General features: G+C 41.4%; 1 protein-coding gene across 3 annotated transcripts in view; it reads left to right on the top strand.

The window, feature by feature from the left end:
• Positions 1-19,533, top strand: part of cep192 (centrosomal protein 192) — a 61,850-nt gene that overhangs the window by 37,980 nt on the left and 4,337 nt on the right. For all 3 annotated transcript variants that reach the window (XM_085290641.1, XM_085290642.1, XM_085290640.1), the window contains exons 17-49: positions 2,971-3,189; positions 3,449-3,590; positions 3,710-3,792; positions 3,910-4,197; positions 4,362-5,046; positions 5,193-5,298; positions 5,543-5,699; positions 5,905-6,592; positions 6,700-6,891; positions 7,150-7,298; positions 7,432-7,662; positions 7,849-7,974; positions 8,371-8,511; positions 8,728-8,791; positions 8,957-9,096; positions 9,964-10,056; positions 10,367-10,485; positions 10,954-11,151; positions 11,618-11,708; positions 12,735-12,914; positions 13,052-13,312; positions 13,384-13,505; positions 14,119-14,228; positions 14,921-15,080; positions 15,337-15,427; positions 15,592-15,658; positions 15,751-15,874; positions 16,658-16,763; positions 16,851-17,070; positions 17,286-17,362; positions 17,659-17,754; positions 18,262-18,381; positions 19,415-19,527. In XM_085290641.1, coding sequence (XP_085146767.1) covers positions 2,971-3,189; positions 3,449-3,590; positions 3,710-3,792; positions 3,910-4,197; positions 4,362-5,046; positions 5,193-5,298; positions 5,543-5,699; positions 5,905-6,592; positions 6,700-6,891; positions 7,150-7,298; positions 7,432-7,662; positions 7,849-7,974; positions 8,371-8,511; positions 8,728-8,791; positions 8,957-9,096; positions 9,964-10,056; positions 10,367-10,485; positions 10,954-11,151; positions 11,618-11,708; positions 12,735-12,914; positions 13,052-13,312; positions 13,384-13,505; positions 14,119-14,228; positions 14,921-15,080; positions 15,337-15,427; positions 15,592-15,658; positions 15,751-15,874; positions 16,658-16,763; positions 16,851-17,070; positions 17,286-17,362; positions 17,659-17,754; positions 18,262-18,381; positions 19,415-19,527 — 5,759 coding nt within the window. The remainder of the gene's footprint in view (positions 1-2,970; positions 3,190-3,448; positions 3,591-3,709; positions 3,793-3,909; positions 4,198-4,361; positions 5,047-5,192; positions 5,299-5,542; positions 5,700-5,904; positions 6,593-6,699; positions 6,892-7,149; positions 7,299-7,431; positions 7,663-7,848; positions 7,975-8,370; positions 8,512-8,727; positions 8,792-8,956; positions 9,097-9,963; positions 10,057-10,366; positions 10,486-10,953; positions 11,152-11,617; positions 11,709-12,734; positions 12,915-13,051; positions 13,313-13,383; positions 13,506-14,118; positions 14,229-14,920; positions 15,081-15,336; positions 15,428-15,591; positions 15,659-15,750; positions 15,875-16,657; positions 16,764-16,850; positions 17,071-17,285; positions 17,363-17,658; positions 17,755-18,261; positions 18,382-19,414; positions 19,528-19,533) is intronic.

Raw genomic sequence — 19,533 nt, 5'->3', positions numbered from 1 at the left:
GTTGTCTGTCTTCCAGCTCTTTACTTTGGGCTTCCATTCGTCTACACTTGTTCTCCAGTTGAAGTTTCTCTTCTTCAATTTGTTGCATTTTTTTCTGGAGAAGGTAGTTTTCATTCCTACTCTCCTCTAACGCCCTTTGGAAGGATGACACGCCATTTGGGGAAATTGGCCGGCCACGCCAGGAAGGAGAGGCGGCGTAATCTTTTTGAATTGGTTGTTCTTTTTTCTTGGAAACATGTTGGAGTTTCAATACGATGACTTTGTTTCTGTGGTGAACGTTTGTAGGCTGCAAACACAGATGCTGCTAAAACGAACTAAAACTTGCTGTTTCTCACCCCTACATAAGGAAACTCATCAAAGGACCTAAGATTCTTAAGATCTCCCTGTGACATCATCACTCCCTAAGCCAATGAGATTGTCACAAGACATTTTGGAATGGCTCCAGAGCCGTAGGTTGCCGACCCCTGATCTAAAGGGTATAACAAAAAGGGGGAGCTTCCTGCTCGAAAATGAAATGTCCCCACTGGGCGATCGTGGCTCACGAGTTAGCCTTGTAATCGGAAGGTTGCCGATTCGAGTCCCGGCTTGGACAGTCTCTGTCGTTGTGTCCTTGGGCAAGACATTTCACCCGTTGCCTACTGGTGGTGGTCAGAGGGCCTGGTGGCGCCAGTGTCCGGCAGCCTCGCCTCTGTCAGTGCACCCCAGGGTGGCTGTGGCTACAATGTAGCTTGCCATCACCAGTGTGTGAATGGGTGCGTGAATGGGTGGATGACTGAACGTGTAAAGCACTTTGGGGCTCTTAGGGACTAGTAAAGCGCTATACAAATACAGGCAATTTACCATTTTTCTGGGCGTGGGTGCTTAACTAGTTAAAAAGAACAAAAAAACAAACAAACATCTGTCTCCTATTTTTTTTTTTTTTATGTCACACAGGAAAGAAGCTTCAATATCTGATGAGAAGACATTAATTTGTTGGTGTTTGTGGTGTTTGGTGCAGTTTTCTTGTTTTCTGGGTTGTTGTTTATTTACAGTGGAGATGAAGATCTCTAACAAGTTGATTTGTTCACATTTGCACATCTTAATTTTTAAGAGGAATGTGTTTTTTGAGTTTGTGCACTATATGCATGTAAGGCAACCGTTTCCTTTTTCACTATTTTTGTGTGCTGCATTTTTCTCTTTTAACAAAAGGGGGACAAAAGACATTTAAGTCGACCTAAGATTATTTGTTAAAATTTTTACAAGGTCTTACTGAGGTGATGCAAAGTGAAACATGCTTTCTTCTTTTTTGGTAATGTGCTGGAAAAGCTTGAAAATTCACCTTGAATGTGCTTAACCCTTAGACGCACACGTGGGGTCAAAAATGACTCCACGGGTTGTTTTTCTTCAAAATCTTTAAAATGAAAAGTTGTAATATATTCATATTCCAGGTATTCCTCATAAAATATGTTTGTAAAATGAGGCCATTTACATTTTTATTTATTTTTTCATTAATTTAAAAAAAAAAAAATGCAGTTTTTGTATCACTACCCCACTCTTCCACAAGTGGGTCAAAAATGACCCCAGGCAGTTCCTATGGAGTCTTCTATGAAACTTTCATTCTTAACAACTCTGACTGTCCCACTTATACTTCTGATGAATCAGGAATTAATTTTTACACAGTAATATACATGATTTGTAGTCAGGGCTGCACATAAGTGGTCTGCAGGTGCGCATTTGCTGTCAAAATAAAAGTATTCCCAGAAATTCCGAGAATATGCACTTCTTTTGCGGTGGAGGAACACCAAAGTAATTGCTTACGGAGCTTGCTTTTCCGACATCTTTCCGAGTTCTGAACAAATGTCTGTCCTCCTCCAGAACATTTTATGTATGCAAACGCGCGTTCCAACTTCTTATCTGGTCTTTTATTTTGACAGCGAATGCGCACCTGCGGACCATTTATGCGCAGCCCTGTTTATAGTTTTCTGTGCATTTCAAACATTGTACTTTCTGATGTTTTTTTTATTTTTAAATATCTAAAGTACCATGGCTGCTATGAGGCCAGCTAGGATCCCTGTGGACCTTGCCCTACAAATGATTCAGGACAGATGGCATGAAGAGCCCATCAGAGGCATTGACTCAGAATCTGACATCTCAGATATAGAGGACCCAGACTATTGTCCCCCCCCCCCCCAGACTATTGTCCCCCCCCACTGAACAAGGCCAGTCGGACACAGAGGAGTCCTCTTAAGAGTCCTCTGAAGAGGAAATGGATATCTAACTGAATGAGCCCCGCTTACTGCTCTAGCCACAATATTCTGAATTAGACGGCCAGGGCTTGCACCTGGGTTTAGTACTGTCTCCCCAATAGATGCATGGAAGATGTTCATGTCTGATAATATAACAGAAGAAGTGCTGACATGCACAAACATGGACACGAAGAGTAGCCACAGAAAGGGGAAAAGAGTGGGGAAAAATGTAATCAAACATAAGCTCCTGGCCTTCATTTGATTGACCATTCTTGCAGGAAGTGAGAAGAACGGGGACGTACCAGTCGGTGTGCTTTTTGGGAGTCCTCTGCATAACCACTACAAGGCCACTATGTCAATTCAAAGATTTGAAGATATTCGCCCGTCTTGCACTTTGATGACAAGAGGACCAGAGCCTACCGACTGAAAACAAACCACATGGCAGCTTTCCGCTACAAAAATGCAAAGGGCCTCATGTCACAAACATGTTTTATGAGGAATACCTCAAATATGAGAATGTTACAACTCTTCGTTTTAAAGATTTTGAAGAATAACAGCCGAGTTTATAGCAAAATGCACTGATTTTATTTGGGGTCATTTTTGACCCCACTCGTGGAAGAGTGTAGGTATTGGTAGGTTGTGCATCCAAGGGTTAAAAAGTGCTTGAATTTGACCCTGAAAAATGTGTATGAACCCTGTGTTTTGGTGTAAAGAATGGTCTCTGGTGGTGTAATGTATCATTCAGGAGGAACAGATCGAACCAGCCAGCAGCAACGGCACCTTTCACAGCGACTCGTCCTGGAAATTGCCCTTCAACAGCCACGTCCTAATGAGGGCCTCCCAGGTCTCATCAGAATTTTTGCAAGGAGATGAAAGCTATCTGCGACTTTCTTTTGGGCAGTTTTTTGGACAGCGTTCTGAAGCTCTCGGCTGTTTGGGAAGCTCCAGTGATTTAGTTAAAAGGGTCAGTAAAAGCTACTTTGAAATTTAAAATTGTTCTTTTCTCCAACTCAACAAAGTTGGGTGACTACTAAGACTGCATAAAGGTGGGCATGGCAGGACAGATGCAGCTGCCAAAGAGTTTTTTGTTTGTTTGAACAAATTCTGATAGGAAGAGAAGAAATTGCAAAAAGTGTGAAATTATTAAAAAGCTGTTTTGTTTTGTTTTTTTGTTGTTTTTTTTTTTTGTTTTTTTTTTTGTTTTTTGTTTTTTGTTCCTCTAGCCATCCTTTGGCTACATCATTACCTCTCCAGAAAAAAGGGAGCCATTTGCCTTGATTCACCCTTCAGAGTTGTCAAATAGAGATGGCTCTCCTTCCAGTGACACCATGGATCTCAGTGAAGCAGACAAAACTCTCAACCCAGGTGTGTTTGTAGCATCGCTGTTGCTGGAGCATTATTTTAAAAGCTTATAGAATAGAACAGAATCTTTTGTGTGTTTTGTTCATTTTTGTGCTTCTCTGCTTACACTCATCTTCTTGCAGAGGAACTAGATAAAACTCTTGAAGCTCCAGGTGAAAGGATGTCACCAAAAGGGACCACTGATGTAGACTCTTGTAAAAAGGAGGTATGTAGATTCCCCCCCCCCCCCCCCTTTTTTTTTTTTTTTTTTTTTTAATGATATTTTGAATATTTTAAAGATTACATGGACAGTTTTATGACATAAAATCACTTTCCTCTTTAGGAAAATGGCATTAGAGCTGCACATCCAGACAGCAGTGATGGCCCCAGTTCTGATTCAAACTTGGCTAATCAGAGCTATGCGCTCCCTGACAATAACAGCAGTCCACTGATGCTTAGTATCAGTACAATTGCTTCAGCCATTGCGGATGCATCCATCAGTAACGACCCATCACAGCTGGCTGCCATGATCATGGAGCTGTCCAAGAAGAGTAGGGCGAGGAATCGTGCAGAGTCTGCAAAAGCGGGACCTGCTGGCAGCAGCACTGAGGAACCTACCTCAGCTCTGCATGTAAGCATTGAGTGTTTATTTAACAATATGTTTAAGGGTCTTAGTTATATCTATGACTTGTAGTTCAGATTAAGGAATGGTTAAGGTTCTAAACATGTTTTTTCAGTGTTTAACTTAAAAAAAGAAAATGGAAACATTGAAACACTGTTTTGGTCTCCATCTAGATCCTCCCTGAGCCCGATCAGAGTGGCATTCTAGACACACTGCAGAGAAGCACGTGTGTAGGAGAGATGAGTGGCTTTGATATGGAGAAATACTTGAAAAGGGTTGATGTTTCTGGCAGCAGTGATTCCTTGGGGGCTCACACCACCCTTGAATTGAGCAGCTGGGCTAACAATCTCAGCAGCTCTCAGAGGAACCCTCAGGCAGGACATCCTGAAAAATGGGGGATGGAGAAAGACATCAGGAGAGAGTCAACGATAGCGCCTGCCAGCTCTATCCCTCAACCGTCACTGAGCTCTGCCAGGAGATCTGTGGGCTCTTCCACACACAAACCTCCTACAGACACAGTGTTATCTCATGCTGCTTCCTCAGCCACTACCTGTGCTTCATTAGGTGGAATGAAGCCAGCAGAAGCGAACATACAAGCATCCAACGGTAGCCCTTCTAAAACCCCACACAAAACTAATAAAAGCTCTGCTGCTTCACCTGGCTTGCCCAGAACCTCCCCTGGCTGGATGAAAGGGCAGTCAGTCCTCCCTTGCCATAAAGGTTCCTCTCCCGTGACGCAGAAGCATGTGGACACATCCAGAAATTGTGAGAGACCACCACCCAGGAATATCGCTGCTGCTTCGGCCCCACTGGAGAAGCATGTTGGAAATGTTCAGTCTTCTGTAGACCCTACATCTGGTGCGTGTAATCCACAAAAACAAACATGACTAATGTACTTGGTACTATAAAAGCATTGGTCTCCACCATAATGTTGATTATTGGTAAGGATTGCTGCAGTTGGAATATTTACAAGATTTTTTTTTTTTCTGCTTCTGGCCGAAAAGGTTTTTCTGAGCAGTGTATGGAGGAGACTCAGTGTAACTTCAGACCATCCACTTCTCCTCTTACCCACTCCTCTCCAAGTCAGACCTCTGTTCCCAGTCCAGATGGGTATTGTGTCACACATTGTTTCTATAAAATGAATGCTTTTAATGTTTGTTGTTGTTTGGTAATGCTGTTAGCATGACCTCATTTTAAATTTAGCTCAAGTCTTCAAATGTCTACCCTGTTCTCTTGTATGTCATTCATCTTTTTATTATTTAGTCAAAACTCATCACTACTGACACTTAATAGATGTCTTTATTACTAGCCATTATTCATTTGTTACTTTATCCATGTTGTCTTGCCTTCCCAGCATGTTGTCACCACCTTCATCTGCCGGACGTCTGGCAAACAGACATCCTGGTTACGACCTTTCTCCTCAGGGTAACTGCTCCAGCCCTAGTCTCAGCAGACTCACCTACATCTCACTGAATGATGGCACTGTTGTACCTACACCCGAGAAACCAAAGGTACACCATGAAAAAGTCAACTGTGCCTGACTTGGGTTGTAACAGCATTGAAAATTTGATCCAGCTTAAATACATGAAATGATTCATTTAGATTTTTGTTCCCGGTTGTGCTTTTGGTGAAAAGAGTGTAGTACTGTATTTATCTTAATTTTTGTGTATTTTTTTTTTTTTTTTCCCCCCGTGCTGGGCTGTTTGCGCTCAACAGAATAATTCTAGCATGGCACTGAGCACCACCATCATCAGATTCAGTCCTACCCCACCTGTGGATCCAGATGCACAGTCTTGTATGGAGATTCCAGGCCTTTCCAAAAGCCTCGATCAGGTGCAGACACAGCATTCCAGAAGTCTAGACCCACTCCCACCCCGGCCACATAAAAGCCCAGACCCCTCACGTAGTGGTTCTGCTTTGAGCTGCACCCGCAGCCAGAGTGAATGTAACTACCACTGTCCTGGGAACAGAAGCGGTGACATTTCCACCAGCTGCAGGAACCACAAGCACCTCTCTGAGTCTAATGTAAAGCAGCTCACTAAAGTGGACTCAGGATATTGTAGCAATCTGAACATTCAACAGACTAGCAGCTCCACAGCTCCTCAGAGCTCCCAGCAGTGGGGTACTGCTAGCTCAGTTTCATCGTCAGTGTACACCAGAGGCCTCGGTATGCCTCCAACCTTTTCATCGGACGGACTTCACTATGTGCCCATCCCCAGCTTTAAGCCTCAGTGTCCTGGCACGATTGACCTTCCCCACCAAGGAGATGTGCAGTCTCTCCTCACTGGACGTGCTCTCTTCAACTCTCAGCTGGGTCAGCAGTATCTGGGACCTGAAGCTCCACTACATCCAGCTGCTTATGTGGGAGCAACAGAAAGCGGTCTCTATACCGTTGCCTCAGCAGGTCTGCCATCGTTCACTTCCTAAGTAAACATGCTGAGGTGTTGGTACTTCATGACGGTTAAACCCAGACAATATAAGCTTTAAATAGTCCTTCCTCCTTTTTGACAGGCATACCAAACAGTGATCTACCGGTCAGACACATCCACACAACATCTGGTCCTCTGGGGATTTCTGGTGCTGCTGGATCCCATCTCCTTCCCAGACCACATCAGAGCCAGCAGGACATTGGAATGATGGGGAAACCCTTCAGTCAGTATACTGCAGATCCTCTGGTGACAAGCGGTCTTGAAGAACTGCGAGGTAGCAGTTGTTTGTTTTTTTTAGCTTCATTATCAGTGATCAATAATAGTAGAAGAAATATCAGTACACACTCTAGAATTTATAAAAACTTGCATAACTCAATTTTTTAAAATTAATTAATTTGTATATTTTTTTAGATGAGGCTATTAATGCACTTCATAGAGTTCATTGTCTGTACTTGTAATAAGTATATGCCTTTTCCTGCAATGAGGACTGGTGTTTCTCTGTCATGTATTACTGTTCCACTGTCATCTTCAGGCCAAGTGGTGGTGCCAGAGGAGTTGCGGTTCTCTCATGCCTGCTGTGTGGGCATAGCCTCACAGACCTCCCTCAGCCTTTTCAACCCGTCTGAGAGATGGCAACAAGTTTCAATTACCGTTAATAGTCTGGCCATTGATGGGGAAAAGGTGAATATCATATGTCACAGGATGTATATTTAAAGTACACCATCTCTTTTTTTTTTTCTTTTTTAATCTCTTGAGTTGCCATGACTCCGTATTTTATTTTATTTTTTACATGTGCTTCATTCTTTCCCTAAAGGTGGACAGCTTGCCTTACCAGTGGCTGATGGTGAAGAACAAGACAATCATTGGCCCAAAGAGTACTGAGGAGCAGAAGGTGTTGTTCATACCTCCCCATGCTGGTGTCTACCAGTGTGTCCTCAGTGTTAGCTCCTGGCCAGCATCTGCTGAGACAGAGGTGGCTGCCAGGGCTAACATATTTGCTAAAAGGGTGGTGCTTGTTGCCATAGCGGAGAACCCTGCTCTGGAGGTGAGGTTCCCCAGTGTTTTGTTAAAAGAAAATTCATGAAAATGAAAATCAAGGGGAAGAAAAAGGCTAAAAGTATTAGCTGAGCTAATATTCTTAGACACTCTTCTTTTTTTCTCTTCTTTGGTGACTCGTTATGAAATGCATTTCACAGGATTTAACTAGACTCAAATTCATTTTGGTTCTCAGGTTGAAGTGGGCAAATCTGGCTGTTTGGATTTTGGAGACCTGCCTGGAGGCGGTGCTAAATCTCTTCCTCTGAAATTGCTCAACAGGACACATGCCACAGTACCCGTCCGACTGGTCATCAGTGCAGTAAGTCACTGTACTATAATGACACTATAAAAATGATTATGTATCTTTTTAAATCACTCAAAAACACACGTGCTGATCCATAGTAGTTTTGCAGTGACCATGCTTGGTAGCTGTCCAGTTTCAAGATGATGTATTTGTGTAAAGAATCAAACCAGAGGGTCGAGGTTCAAATGATGGGTTAAAACACAAAATAACGTAATCTAAAGTTAATATCACATCAAAGCTAATGATCAAGCAAAAGCCAGAGAATGTTTCTATATTATAAAAAGACAGTGTTTGCACTGGAGCATAGATAACTAATAACAACCAGTTCTTGCATTGCTTTGTTCAGCAGAAACACAGTTGGTATAATGAAACGTATCTGAGTGGTTTACATTCTAAACTTTATTCCAACAGAATGCCACAGCATGGAGATGCTTCACCTTTTCCAAGCACCCTGTTACCATGACATCTGAGGGAACACAGCCGACTGGACACATGACCCCCGTTTCCTCTCCTTCTGTGATGAATCATGTGATGCATGCCAACTATGGAGAGGTTTGAGTTGCCAAAATGATTAGAATCCTTGTCAGAGTCCGCCATTTAAAATATTTCACGGCTGCACGTGTTTGTGTCACAGTTACTCAAAGGCTTGCTTAAACACTTGTGGTATTCAAGCAGAGCATTTCAACATGGTTATTTCAGTTTGAGAGATCCTGTCTGACCTAAAGTCCACCTAATGATGTATCATAATAAATGAAACTTGTTTTCCAGAATCCAGAAAGCTTCATGGTCTGGGTTCATTTCAAGGCCCCTCAGAAGTATACAGCTTCTTCTGGTAACCAGTCTGGACACAATAATTATACTTAAAGCTTTTTTTTTTTGGAATATATTTAACAAATCACTTAACCCATGATATTCTTAGAGTGAGTAGTAGAAGTAGAAATAATAAAACAGAAGTTGTTTCCTACTAAAGGTAAGTGTGTGTTGTTATCCTTTTTAGGAGAACTAGGTCCAGCTGATGAGTACAGTGCCCGTGTGGACATTGAAGTGGACTCCCCTGGTCCCAGTTGTGTGATCAGGAGCATTCCCCTCAGGGCCAGGTCTGGAACTGCAAGGGTCCATGCTCCTAAAGATCTGCAGGTAACTAAGCTGCTGTGTGGCTGTTCTTAAACTAATGGCAACTGGCTTAACATCATTTAGCATTTCTTCCTGAATATGACAATGAAATATGTACAGCTCTTGTTAATATGGTTTTTGCAACTATCAATTATAGTACGCACTAAGAAATAATATTCCCCCCTTTTTGAGGGTAAAGCAGAACAAACTCAAGTAGATTTAACTGAGAAAACGTATAAATTCACCAGGGAATTGAAAAATGCTTTCCCCCACTGCATGATGGCGGTGTTTGTACGGTCTTATGCCTTTAATCATGTTTGTGGCATCTTCAGAAATAAGGAAACACTTTCAAGTATCGTTTAGTAAGTAGTGTCAGCAATGGGGTATCTGTTGTTAGTGGATGAGTGTATGTGCTGTGCACTTAACCGGTTTAAGAATACATACTTTAAACCAAAGACGCTTTTTTTTTTTTTTTTTTTTTTTTATGGTTTTGTTTTGGGTTTTTTTGTTTTTTTATGAAGGTTAATGAAGAGGAGATGAGCACATAATTTCCCTAAGGAGTAATAAAGTATTCTGATTCAGAAATTTGTAAAATAATTTTGTCATTGTGGAAGAATGAAAAGGGGCTAGTCTCGGAGAGGCGAGAGCTGCTCCTTTATTCAGAAAGCTTTTTATTTATGTTGAACAGCATGTAAACAGCACATCTGTAAATAGGAAAAAAGGCTGTTTTCATAAAATGACTCATTCATTCAAGAGTGGACACATTCATTTATTTTATTATAAAAAATCAAAACTTTTTGTTAACGTGTATAAGTTATCACTCTGTCAACGTACACTGGCCTTTTGAGTTGGTAGCGAACTGTTTTTCCTTTCTTGTGCTTCTTTGTCTAGACTGTCAGCTTGTCTGCTCCACTGGGTAAATCTAGTCAACAGACGCTGCCATTAAAGAATGCAGGAAACATTGATGTGCAGCTGAAACTCAAGGTAATTCTGACCTTTACTTTTCTTATTGGATCTGGGGTTTGGGTAAGCCTCTGTGACATTTTGGGCTCAGATTGTGGCAAACACAGCAGGGATCCATTGATATTTTGCCTTTTTTTTTTTTTTTTTTTTTTTTTTCTTTGCTTTCTCAACTTCCACCTTCAATTTTTCCCTTTCTTTCTCACCTTCTTTATTTCTTTGTGCTCCTGTTTTTTTTTTTTCTTTTCCCTTCCACTGTACATTTCTTCCTTTTTGTTGCTCATTCAACTGGAATCACTTTTCCTTTGCCGTTTGCCTTCATTCCTGTTTACAGTGCAGTGACAACGAGGACAGTTTTTCTGTCACACCCAATGAACTGACCCTGAGAGTGGGAGAGGAACACGCCATTGTTGTGTCTTTCAAAGCACAGGGCAACCGAAAATGTAGAGACAGGTATATAACTTTTTCATGATTGTAAGAGGTTATTTTTGTAGCAACCATATTTAAACACAAAACCACAATTTCATTCTGAAAAGGATTTTAACAACTGTGATAATACAAATGTGACTGCTAGTAAATGACATTTGGCTACGTGTAACATCTGTATGCTTACCCCGGTTTCTAGACTTAAAATGGAAAAAACGACTGTGACAGCAGTCCTGATTGATAGGAGGCGTGCATTGAAATGACTTATAACCCTGTATCTTTTGTATTGATGTAATTTAATCCAGTCTGACTCTGAAATTACCAGCAAATGTATATAATGGTGCCTTTTAGGACTCTAAATATATCTTTGTTTTAATGACTCTTCATTTTAATGAACTATACTCATACAGCAGTCCTGGATTGTAACTTTGAAACCCCTCCAAAGTGTTGTAATATATTGTAAACTCAATTCTTACAATTAACTTTATATTCCAGCCTTCTCACCATTTTGGTGCTACTGTCCGGCCCTCAGTATGAGGTATCACTGAAAGGAGAAGTAACCCCTGAGGACTCTGGAAAGCATGCACTCCCCTCTGCAGCAGTGTGCGGCCCTGGTCTGACCAATAACGTCCCACCAATCCTCTCTAACAAGCAGTTTGTAGCCTGGGGAGGAGTCACCCTGGGACGTGCCGTGTAAGCAGTTTTCTTTTTTTTCTTCAGTTTTTCATTAATTTCACAGCTACACACTTGCAGAAAAAGAAAACATGTTATAGGTATCAATTATTCATTGGAAAGTAATCAATAAAAATCTCAAGGCCCAGTGGTCCATCTTATTCTATTAAGACTTGTATAATGTTATTCATGAGAAGGGACAGTGGGCATCTACCGGGAGTGTTATTCCTCAGAAGCTATTTCAACATAATGCACAATTTATTTATACTCGCTGAAGGGCAGCATAGAAGAGACAGCAGTAAGCAGGCTAAATCCCCCTCAACAAGTATTCTTTAAAGTTTTAGCTAGATCCAGATTTGACCCAGCTACTCGTACATGAAGTAGGAAAATGATTGTCAGTGTTCAAAGTCTGTCAAAGGTCCAGTTAGACGGAGAGCACTGTGTACACTGACTGTTGTCACGTAACCAAGAGCGCTTGTTTTTTTAGCCAACAGAAGCTGGTCCTTAGGAACAACTCGACTGACGCCACACAGCAGCTGCGCCTGCTTATTCGAGGCCAAGACCAAGATTGTTTTCAGGTGCACATCATCTCTATTCTTGTTGTGTGTTGTTGTGAGTAGCGCATACTGTTTGTTTGATTGGGTTTTTCTTTTCTTTTCCTGATGTACTGGTTGGAACTGTGTGTTTTTCTTTTTTTACTACTTTTCTTGTGTATTGGGAATCTGGCAGGAATAACATTCTGACCACTGACTGCAGTGAATAACACTGATTATCTTTTCATCATGGCACCTGTTAGTGGGTGCGATATATTAGGGAGGAAGTGAACATTTTGTCCTCAAAGTTGATGTATTAGAAACTGGAAAAATGGGCAAGTGTAACAATTTGAGTGAGTTGGGGTGTCTTGTTGGGTCTGCAGTGGTCAGTATGTATCCGAAGTGGTCCAAGGAAGGAGTGGTGGTGATCCAGCGACAGGGTCGTGCGTAGCTGAGGCTCATTGAGGCACATGGAGAGCAAAGTTTTAGCTTTGAACCAGCTTGAACCTGGCCCATGTGGTCAAGTTCAAGCTGGTTCTGATTGAAAGTTGTCAGGATACAGAGTTCCTCACTGTTTGTTGCGTATAATCAGAATCAGAATACTTTATTAATCCCGAAGGAAATTAGGCTGCATAGCCACAGACCACATACACCTTTTCATGGAAACTGTACGCCCTGATGGTTGTGGTCTCTTTCAACAGGATAGCGCACCCTGCCACAAAGCAAAAATGATTCAGCAATGTTTGGTTTGGTTTGAGGAGTGCAAGAACGAGTTGACTTGGCCTCCAAATTCCCTAGATACTAATCGAGTCGAGCATCTGTGAGATGTGCTGAACAAACAAGTGTGATTCTTGGAGGCCCAAGAATCCTTTAAGATCCTTTAAGTCCACTTTACAGGACTTAAATCTGTTGCTAACATCTTGGTGCAGATACCACAGCACAACTTTAGGGGTCTGTTGGAGTCGATATGGGACCAACACAATATTAGGCAGATGGTTGTAATGTTATGACTGATGGGTGTAGTTAACATGTGTTGAATTTCCTTAATTTGGTCTTCCATTTCTTCTTCAGCTCCAGAGTTTGTTCAGTCCCGAAGAACGTCTAACCCGACATGGAGAGCTGTCCATCCGTCCCAGAGAGGATGTGACCGTCCACCTTCTTTTTGCTCCCACCCGAGTGGCCTGCATGTTGGCCAAGCTGGAGATCAAACAATCTGGAGTTCGACCTTCACAGCCCGGAGTCAAATTCACTGTGAGGATGTGACCGTTAAAACCAAAATCATCAAACGCATTATAGTTTCTCCTATCACAGTTTTACTCCTCTTTTGTCACGCTCTTTTCACTTTCTGCATCTGTGATTAATTTCATTCCCGTGTCTCTGATCCTTAGATTCCACTGTCGGGTTATGGCGGCACCAGCAACATCATTCTAGAAGACCAGAGGAAACGTGCAGATGGCTACGTGGCAACACTGACCGACATCGCTGTTGGCTGCGTGAGCAAAGTGTGTCTGTGTGTGAGGAACACAGGCTCCAGAGCTGCTTTCATCAAAGCTGTGGCCTTCTCTGACGTGCAAACACGATCACTTATGGAGCCCTCAGTCATCAGCCTCGCGCCTTCACAGTTTGTACTGAAGGAAAGAACCCAAGAGGTAAGAGTTTTTGTTTTTGTGTTGATTTTTCTCTGTGTATACTTGAACTTGTTATCAATCTGAATTTTCAGGTGATCACTGTGCTAATGAAGTCCACCCAAAGAGAACAGAACCTCTGTCAGTTAGCCAGTGCACTGCTGGCTACAATCTACCTATTCTGTGGAGATGAGGTCTCCAGACAGCAGTACAGGAGGTGAGACCTTCCAGCATTTAGTTTTCTAGTTGGACTGTTGAAGTGTTAATGGTAATAGTTCACAGGATTCAAATTGATAGTGATTTAATTAAAGCTAAACGATCATTAGGAGAAGTTAAAGCTCTCTTGTAGTAAAGATGGCTTCAAATAATATGGATCTCTGTGGAAGGAAGGGATTTTATCTGTGTCACTTTACATCAGCATTAAAATGGCCTTCTGTTCTGTTCGGTAATGGCCAGAGCAGTACTTAAATAGATTAACTTTATCACTGTATGAGTTTGTATTAGGTTCAGAAAAAAATTATGTGGCCCTGTAAACTGATTTTACAAATGCTGCAATAAGAGCAATGAAGAGTAACTGAAATTGTTGCATCAGTAATTCCTTAAAGTTTTTATTTTCTACCGTAAAGTCCAAAGGGGGCCAATTAAAGTTATTTTTTTTAAGTGTCCATCTTTCTTTCTTCTTGTCTTATATCCTTATAGTAATGATGACGCTTGTGCACAAACAAAGCCGTAAATCGTTTCTGAATCATTAAAATGTTTACAGAGCCTTTTCCAGATGCTTTTGGCAGGACTTTTTCAGTCCTATGCATCTCTTTATTTTTTTCTGTCAGGTTGCTTCAGAGCAAGCCAGAAGTTGCACGGAAGGCCCTGTCTGACAACAGTCTGCTGAAAAACATTGATTTTAATGAGAAGTTCTTGGGAGAAGAATATGTTGCAGAGGGTAAGATACCATGCTGGGAGGGGAATTCCTTTCTGATCTCAAGGTTAAAGCAGTTGAAAACTTTCCATAGATGATGGTAATAACCTGCACATTTCATGTTCCATTTTACTGCGTTGTTAACCTAAAACTTAATTTAACTTAAGTGTCTCACATAGAAATAAACAGCCTTTTCCCTTTTTATTAAAAAAAACTAAAACTACTATTTTGGATGTAGTAGAATATCTACATATTGACATTAGGAAAAATTGCACAAAACGACATCCTTGTTACCAGCTTTTAAAAGACTGCGGGATGTTGGGCAGCTGGCATGGACACCCAAGTTTGTGAATGCGATAACTGGAACGAGCAGATGCAGGAGCTTCAAATCATACCATAAGTGTATCTACTAGGAGGCTGAAGGGTACCACTGGTGTTTTTTCTTTTTTAGCAGTGATGAGAAAGTATTAAAAGGTAACAACTTAATCCCAGATATGCTTTGGAAATGTCAGATTTTGTTCTGAAGCTTTGGGACAAGTTGAGCAAAGACTGTTTAGCAGAAATCACTCAGCCGAGGACAAAGTTGCATGGCTGAATAAAGCCTAAGAGAACATGAACATAAAATTTAAGGCAGCAGAGATTCATATTTTGATTCTGAACATCTTTACATCTGATTCACTGCTTAAAATTTGACGAATGATTTCCCTCCCGTGTAGCCTGTGACCTGCCCCAGCGGCCCAATGAAGCCCACATCTTCTACGGCAACATGAGTAAGGTGGTGGTGTCGTTGCTTGGAAGTACTAAGAATACAGACTTTGAGGAGAGCGAGCATGCTCTGCTGCTACCGTCTGCAAAGTCCAGCTCAGAGACAGACAGGTAACCTGCTGGAATATACACGGGTCTGTTCCATCTTAATAGCAGTGCTATTAAGATGGATATGGGGATCCAAGTACATGTCAGAAAACAAAAGACCGTTGCTCAACGTACAGCATATTCATTTTATTGGGTTTTAGATTAGTAAACACATTCAAAATTATGATGCAACATTATCAATTGTCTTTGTGTATTCCTGCTCTTTGATAACTCTGCATTGATAAGAATGCACAGTTTAATGGTCTTGTGTGATTCCCAGTGGGTCTTCAAATGGCAATGTGTCTCTGGATGTGCTGCCAGTGAAAGGTCCCCAGGGTCCAGCACTGAGAGTGGCAGAGCCTTCCTTAAAGGTACTGTAAGCCCTTCTTAATCAACTTTAATGGTTTCTTTCAATGACTATTGATTACTTTGGGGCTTTTTAAACTGACTGAGATTTAGATCTTTGCTTCACTCTATTTCATGTGAAAAATGTATCATTTTTGAATGTAGATTATCTTCTTTTTACCCTCTTCAGGCTTCAGAGCAATTACAGTCCTGGACTATTCACCCAGAACAGCTCGTCCTTGCAGCTCCCACCATCAGTGAGTTGAATACAGATTTCAAGAGTACTAAGCAAGCTTGGTTGTTAGTTTGGCTGGAGCAACCAGTGAATTTTTGTTGTTGTTGTTTTTAGATGGTGCATCCACCACCAGTCAAGTTCAGATCCGAAACAATACTTCGAGAGAGCTGAGCTTTGATTTGTCCTGGCCTGCCCACTGCCTCACGATCACCCCACAGCATGGAGTTATCGAGCCACAGTAAGAATACCCTTGAGTCAAGAGTTTTTGGTTACAAATTCTCTGTATTCTCTTTTTTTTTCTGCATTTCTCACACTTGATGTGATTGCATCACGTTACGCATCAACTGAATATTTGGAACACTTTAGCATGAGGTCCAGTGGATTTTTTTCACAGATGTAATATGAGGTGTAATCAAAATATTCCACGATCTTTTTCTACAAGATCATCTTCCCAACAATGTCTGGCTTCATTCACTCCTGTTCTGAAGCATTTCCCTCTGTGTGACATAAGGTTGGTGTGTAGAGTAAAAAGGCAATATTGACTTCTCTTTGAAACCATCCTGAATGATCATGGGAGCTGCTTCTCAGGATATGACCTTCAGCATTTTCTGTTAGCATGCACCTTGATTTCATCCCTCAGGGCAGATGGTCTCTGCAGAACTGTGGCTTGTGTCATCCTGTTTCACTATAGAGCACATTGAAAATACTGGAGTTTTTTCCTGGGGAAAAAAAAAACAGAAAACATGCACACCTCCTGCACTATCACTAGATTTTCCTCCTTGCAACCGAAAATCAAGCTGAAGGATTACTGTGTTCATACACTTGAGGAAAATATTTTTTTATTTTTAAGGGGAGATGGGCCAGATTTGAATGCGGTAACCCTTTTACATGTCTGATTCCATAACTTTTGCCATTACAGTGGCTCTAGAAGGACAACAGACAAGCGAATCCTAATTTAATGTGTGCATAAATCTGCTGAATGTTATGTTTGCGTCTAATTTTGTCATTATCATAAACCAAGGTGCCACCTGCAGATCTTGATCAGCCCCAACCCGTCATTGGCAACTAAATCTTCCCTGCTTCCCTGGAGTGGACAGATTTATGTCCAGTGTGATGGTCAACAGAAGGTATGGGATATTAGCAACTTTTCTTTTTCCAAACAACACTGACAGACTGTGAGAAACTGACATGAGCTAAATCTGAGCTGGTTTCAGTTTATTAAGGTTCAGATCCGTCGAGACCTTGCTCTGGATGTGTCTACAGCCCCAGCAGATACAAGTTTGTCAGCCCTGCCTCCTCAGGCTGCTACCCCCTTGTTGCCTGTGGGCAGGCTCACCACAAGGCCATCACTTACCCCACAGATGCCTCAGGCCATGGTAGAGATCAACAACAAGACCATAGTCTTCCCCACCACACCCTCAGGGGAGACATCAGGTAGGAACATGGCTTACCGCTGGAAGTAACTTGCTCTGACCAACATTAAAGCTCTACATTGTGCTCGTGTCTGAACAGTTTTACAACAATTATCTTTCAGTTTAAACATGAAATACTTTCCAGGCTGTCAGTTTTTAGTCGTGGTCTGTAGGTAGCACGTGATGCATCTATTCCTGTGGGAGACTGAACGTCTCTATGTTGCTCCTGTACTTCAGAGGCCCAGCTGGAGGTGCAGAATGGGAACGTGGAAGTGAGGTGGTACCTGTCATCATTTGCTCCTCCATATGTCAAGGTGCTTTTTTTCTCCTCCCTCCTTTCTTCTATTAGCTGTTTTCTCCTGCTCCTCTTGAATATCTCTTGGGAGATCTCTGCTTTTACGGCTTTGTAGTTTATTTTGAAGTTACTTTTGTATGTGAGTGTTGTGAGATTCGTTTTGTTTCATGAACTACCTTAGTAATTACTTTGTACTTGTTCGCACCCTCGATTTATGTATTATGTTTCTAATACATAAATGTTATTGGCTGCTTTGATCCAAGCTTATGTTGTTACAAACTGTGGTCCTTTCTCACTCCCTCACTCTCTCTTCAGGGGGTTGACAACAGCGGAGACGTTTACCGGGCCACCTACACGACTTTCAGATGCTCCAGGGTTTCTGGAACCCTGGGAGCCCATGAGAAGATGCAGGTAGGTACTCGCAGTAGACTTGCCAGTAATATTTAAAGTAGGTCATTATAAAGGGACAAAGATTTCCAGCAAATGCTTTTCACAGGGAAAAGGATCCTTTTTAATTAAAAAAAAAAAAATCTAATGGCCAATCATAAAACCTATAAATCTAGTTTTATTGTTTTTACATTTTTAAATTGGTGTTCTATTAAAACTTTCATTAATTTTATTGTTCCTTTCACAAAATACGGTTTTCATGTGCAATTAGTTTTACTGTTAACATTGGAATTCTCTTTTTAGTCAAGTGACACATTCAAAATGATGTTTCTATGTTACTCTGTTATGTATCACATCTGTGAGTTTTAAATGTTTGGTTAAATCAAACACTGAGGTGAATTTAAGTTTATACTTTCCATCTAGAAGCATAACTCTGTAGTAAGATGTTTTTATGAGGTTAAATAAAATCCAGTTGCATCTTACAATGTTTTTTTTTGTTTTTTGTTTTTGTTTTTTTTGTTATCTTTTTAGGTGCCCATCACTTTTCTGCCCAGGGACAGAGGGGACTATGCCCAATTCTGGGACTTGGAGTGCCACCCTGTGTCTGAGCCCCAGCAGAAAACCCGAATCCGCCTCCAGCTCTGTGGCACTGTGAGGACTTTTTTTTCCCCCCTTCCCCTTAAACCAGGAAGTAGACTCCTCAAAATATAGAATCTATTCTCTGAAAGAGTTTTTCCCAGCTTATTTTTCAGTCATTCAGAAAAACCCCCACAGAAACCACACACAGAAGGGCCTCTCCCAGGACCCTCTTCCTGTGTAGCAACACTAATCATGCAGGTTTTCAACACCATAATGAGGGAAAATAAAAGTTGTTCTTCTGTAGTACATAAGAGGCACTGGAATCCTGGTACACCTTCAGCTTTCTTAAAAAATGGCATTAAAAACAAAACTGAGTTCAAGTTTGTTTTCTATAGCACAAACTGTACTTTCAGACAAATTTTAATCTACTTTGCTTTAGATATTCAGTCAAAAAAATATGGATATGGCCAGTGCTTTCACTACAGAGGCACATTGTGATGTTAACTTTCAGTTACTTTAAAATAAGCTGCACATATTAGCAGTACCTTGACTGTGGCTTTGTAGTGTAAGTGACAGAATTAACAAATGAGACAAGTGGGTTGTGGGATGGGAAGGAGAGCCACCCTGCTGAGAAGGGCCTGCGGGCTTCTTGTGTGTAACACTTTAAAGTGAAGTGTTATGACAGAATCAGTTAACTTAAGAGCATACATGCACAGCAAGTGGGATGTCAGAGAGATGGCTCCACATGAGTAGGTTAAGTGGCTGTGATGCTAGTGCTTTTCTTGTTGTTGCTTTGTCTTTTAGATGCAGTGTTTAAAGTGGAATGCAGAGTCTTTGAGTAGAGTTAAATACCAATCTGTGACTCTAGTTTGTAAAACTTTGGAAAACCAAAATGCAAAACATAACACTCATATTTAGCTCTACAGCTAACTGTCTAAGTCAAAGTCTCTGCATATAATTTAGTAAGCCAGCACGTAGCTGTATGTCTCCCAGGGATAAATGGTGTTAGATTCAGGTGTTTTTGTATTATTTTTTTTTAGTGAGCAGCAGTTTTTAAGTTGCACTGAAAGCTAACAGGCTGAATCTTAAATGTCTGTGTCCAAAGGGAACAAAATCTGGACCAGTGGGAGGACCACAGGAAGGAGACTGCTCTCTAGTGAAGACAGAGGCCACAGTCAAGACCAAGAAGAGACCCGAGTCCTCATCTAGCAAAATCAGGTAACT

Source organism: Mchenga conophoros, linkage group LG11 (genome assembly GCF_057382185.1).
Source record: "Mchenga conophoros isolate Kocher_MC1m ecotype Shallow Benthic linkage group LG11, M_conophoros_male_GT1.1, whole genome shotgun sequence".
Lineage (NCBI taxonomy): Eukaryota > Metazoa > Chordata > Actinopteri > Cichliformes > Cichlidae > Mchenga > Mchenga conophoros.
The sequence above is the reverse complement of the archived record's forward strand: the minus strand, read 5'-3'. Positions and strand labels throughout refer to the sequence as shown.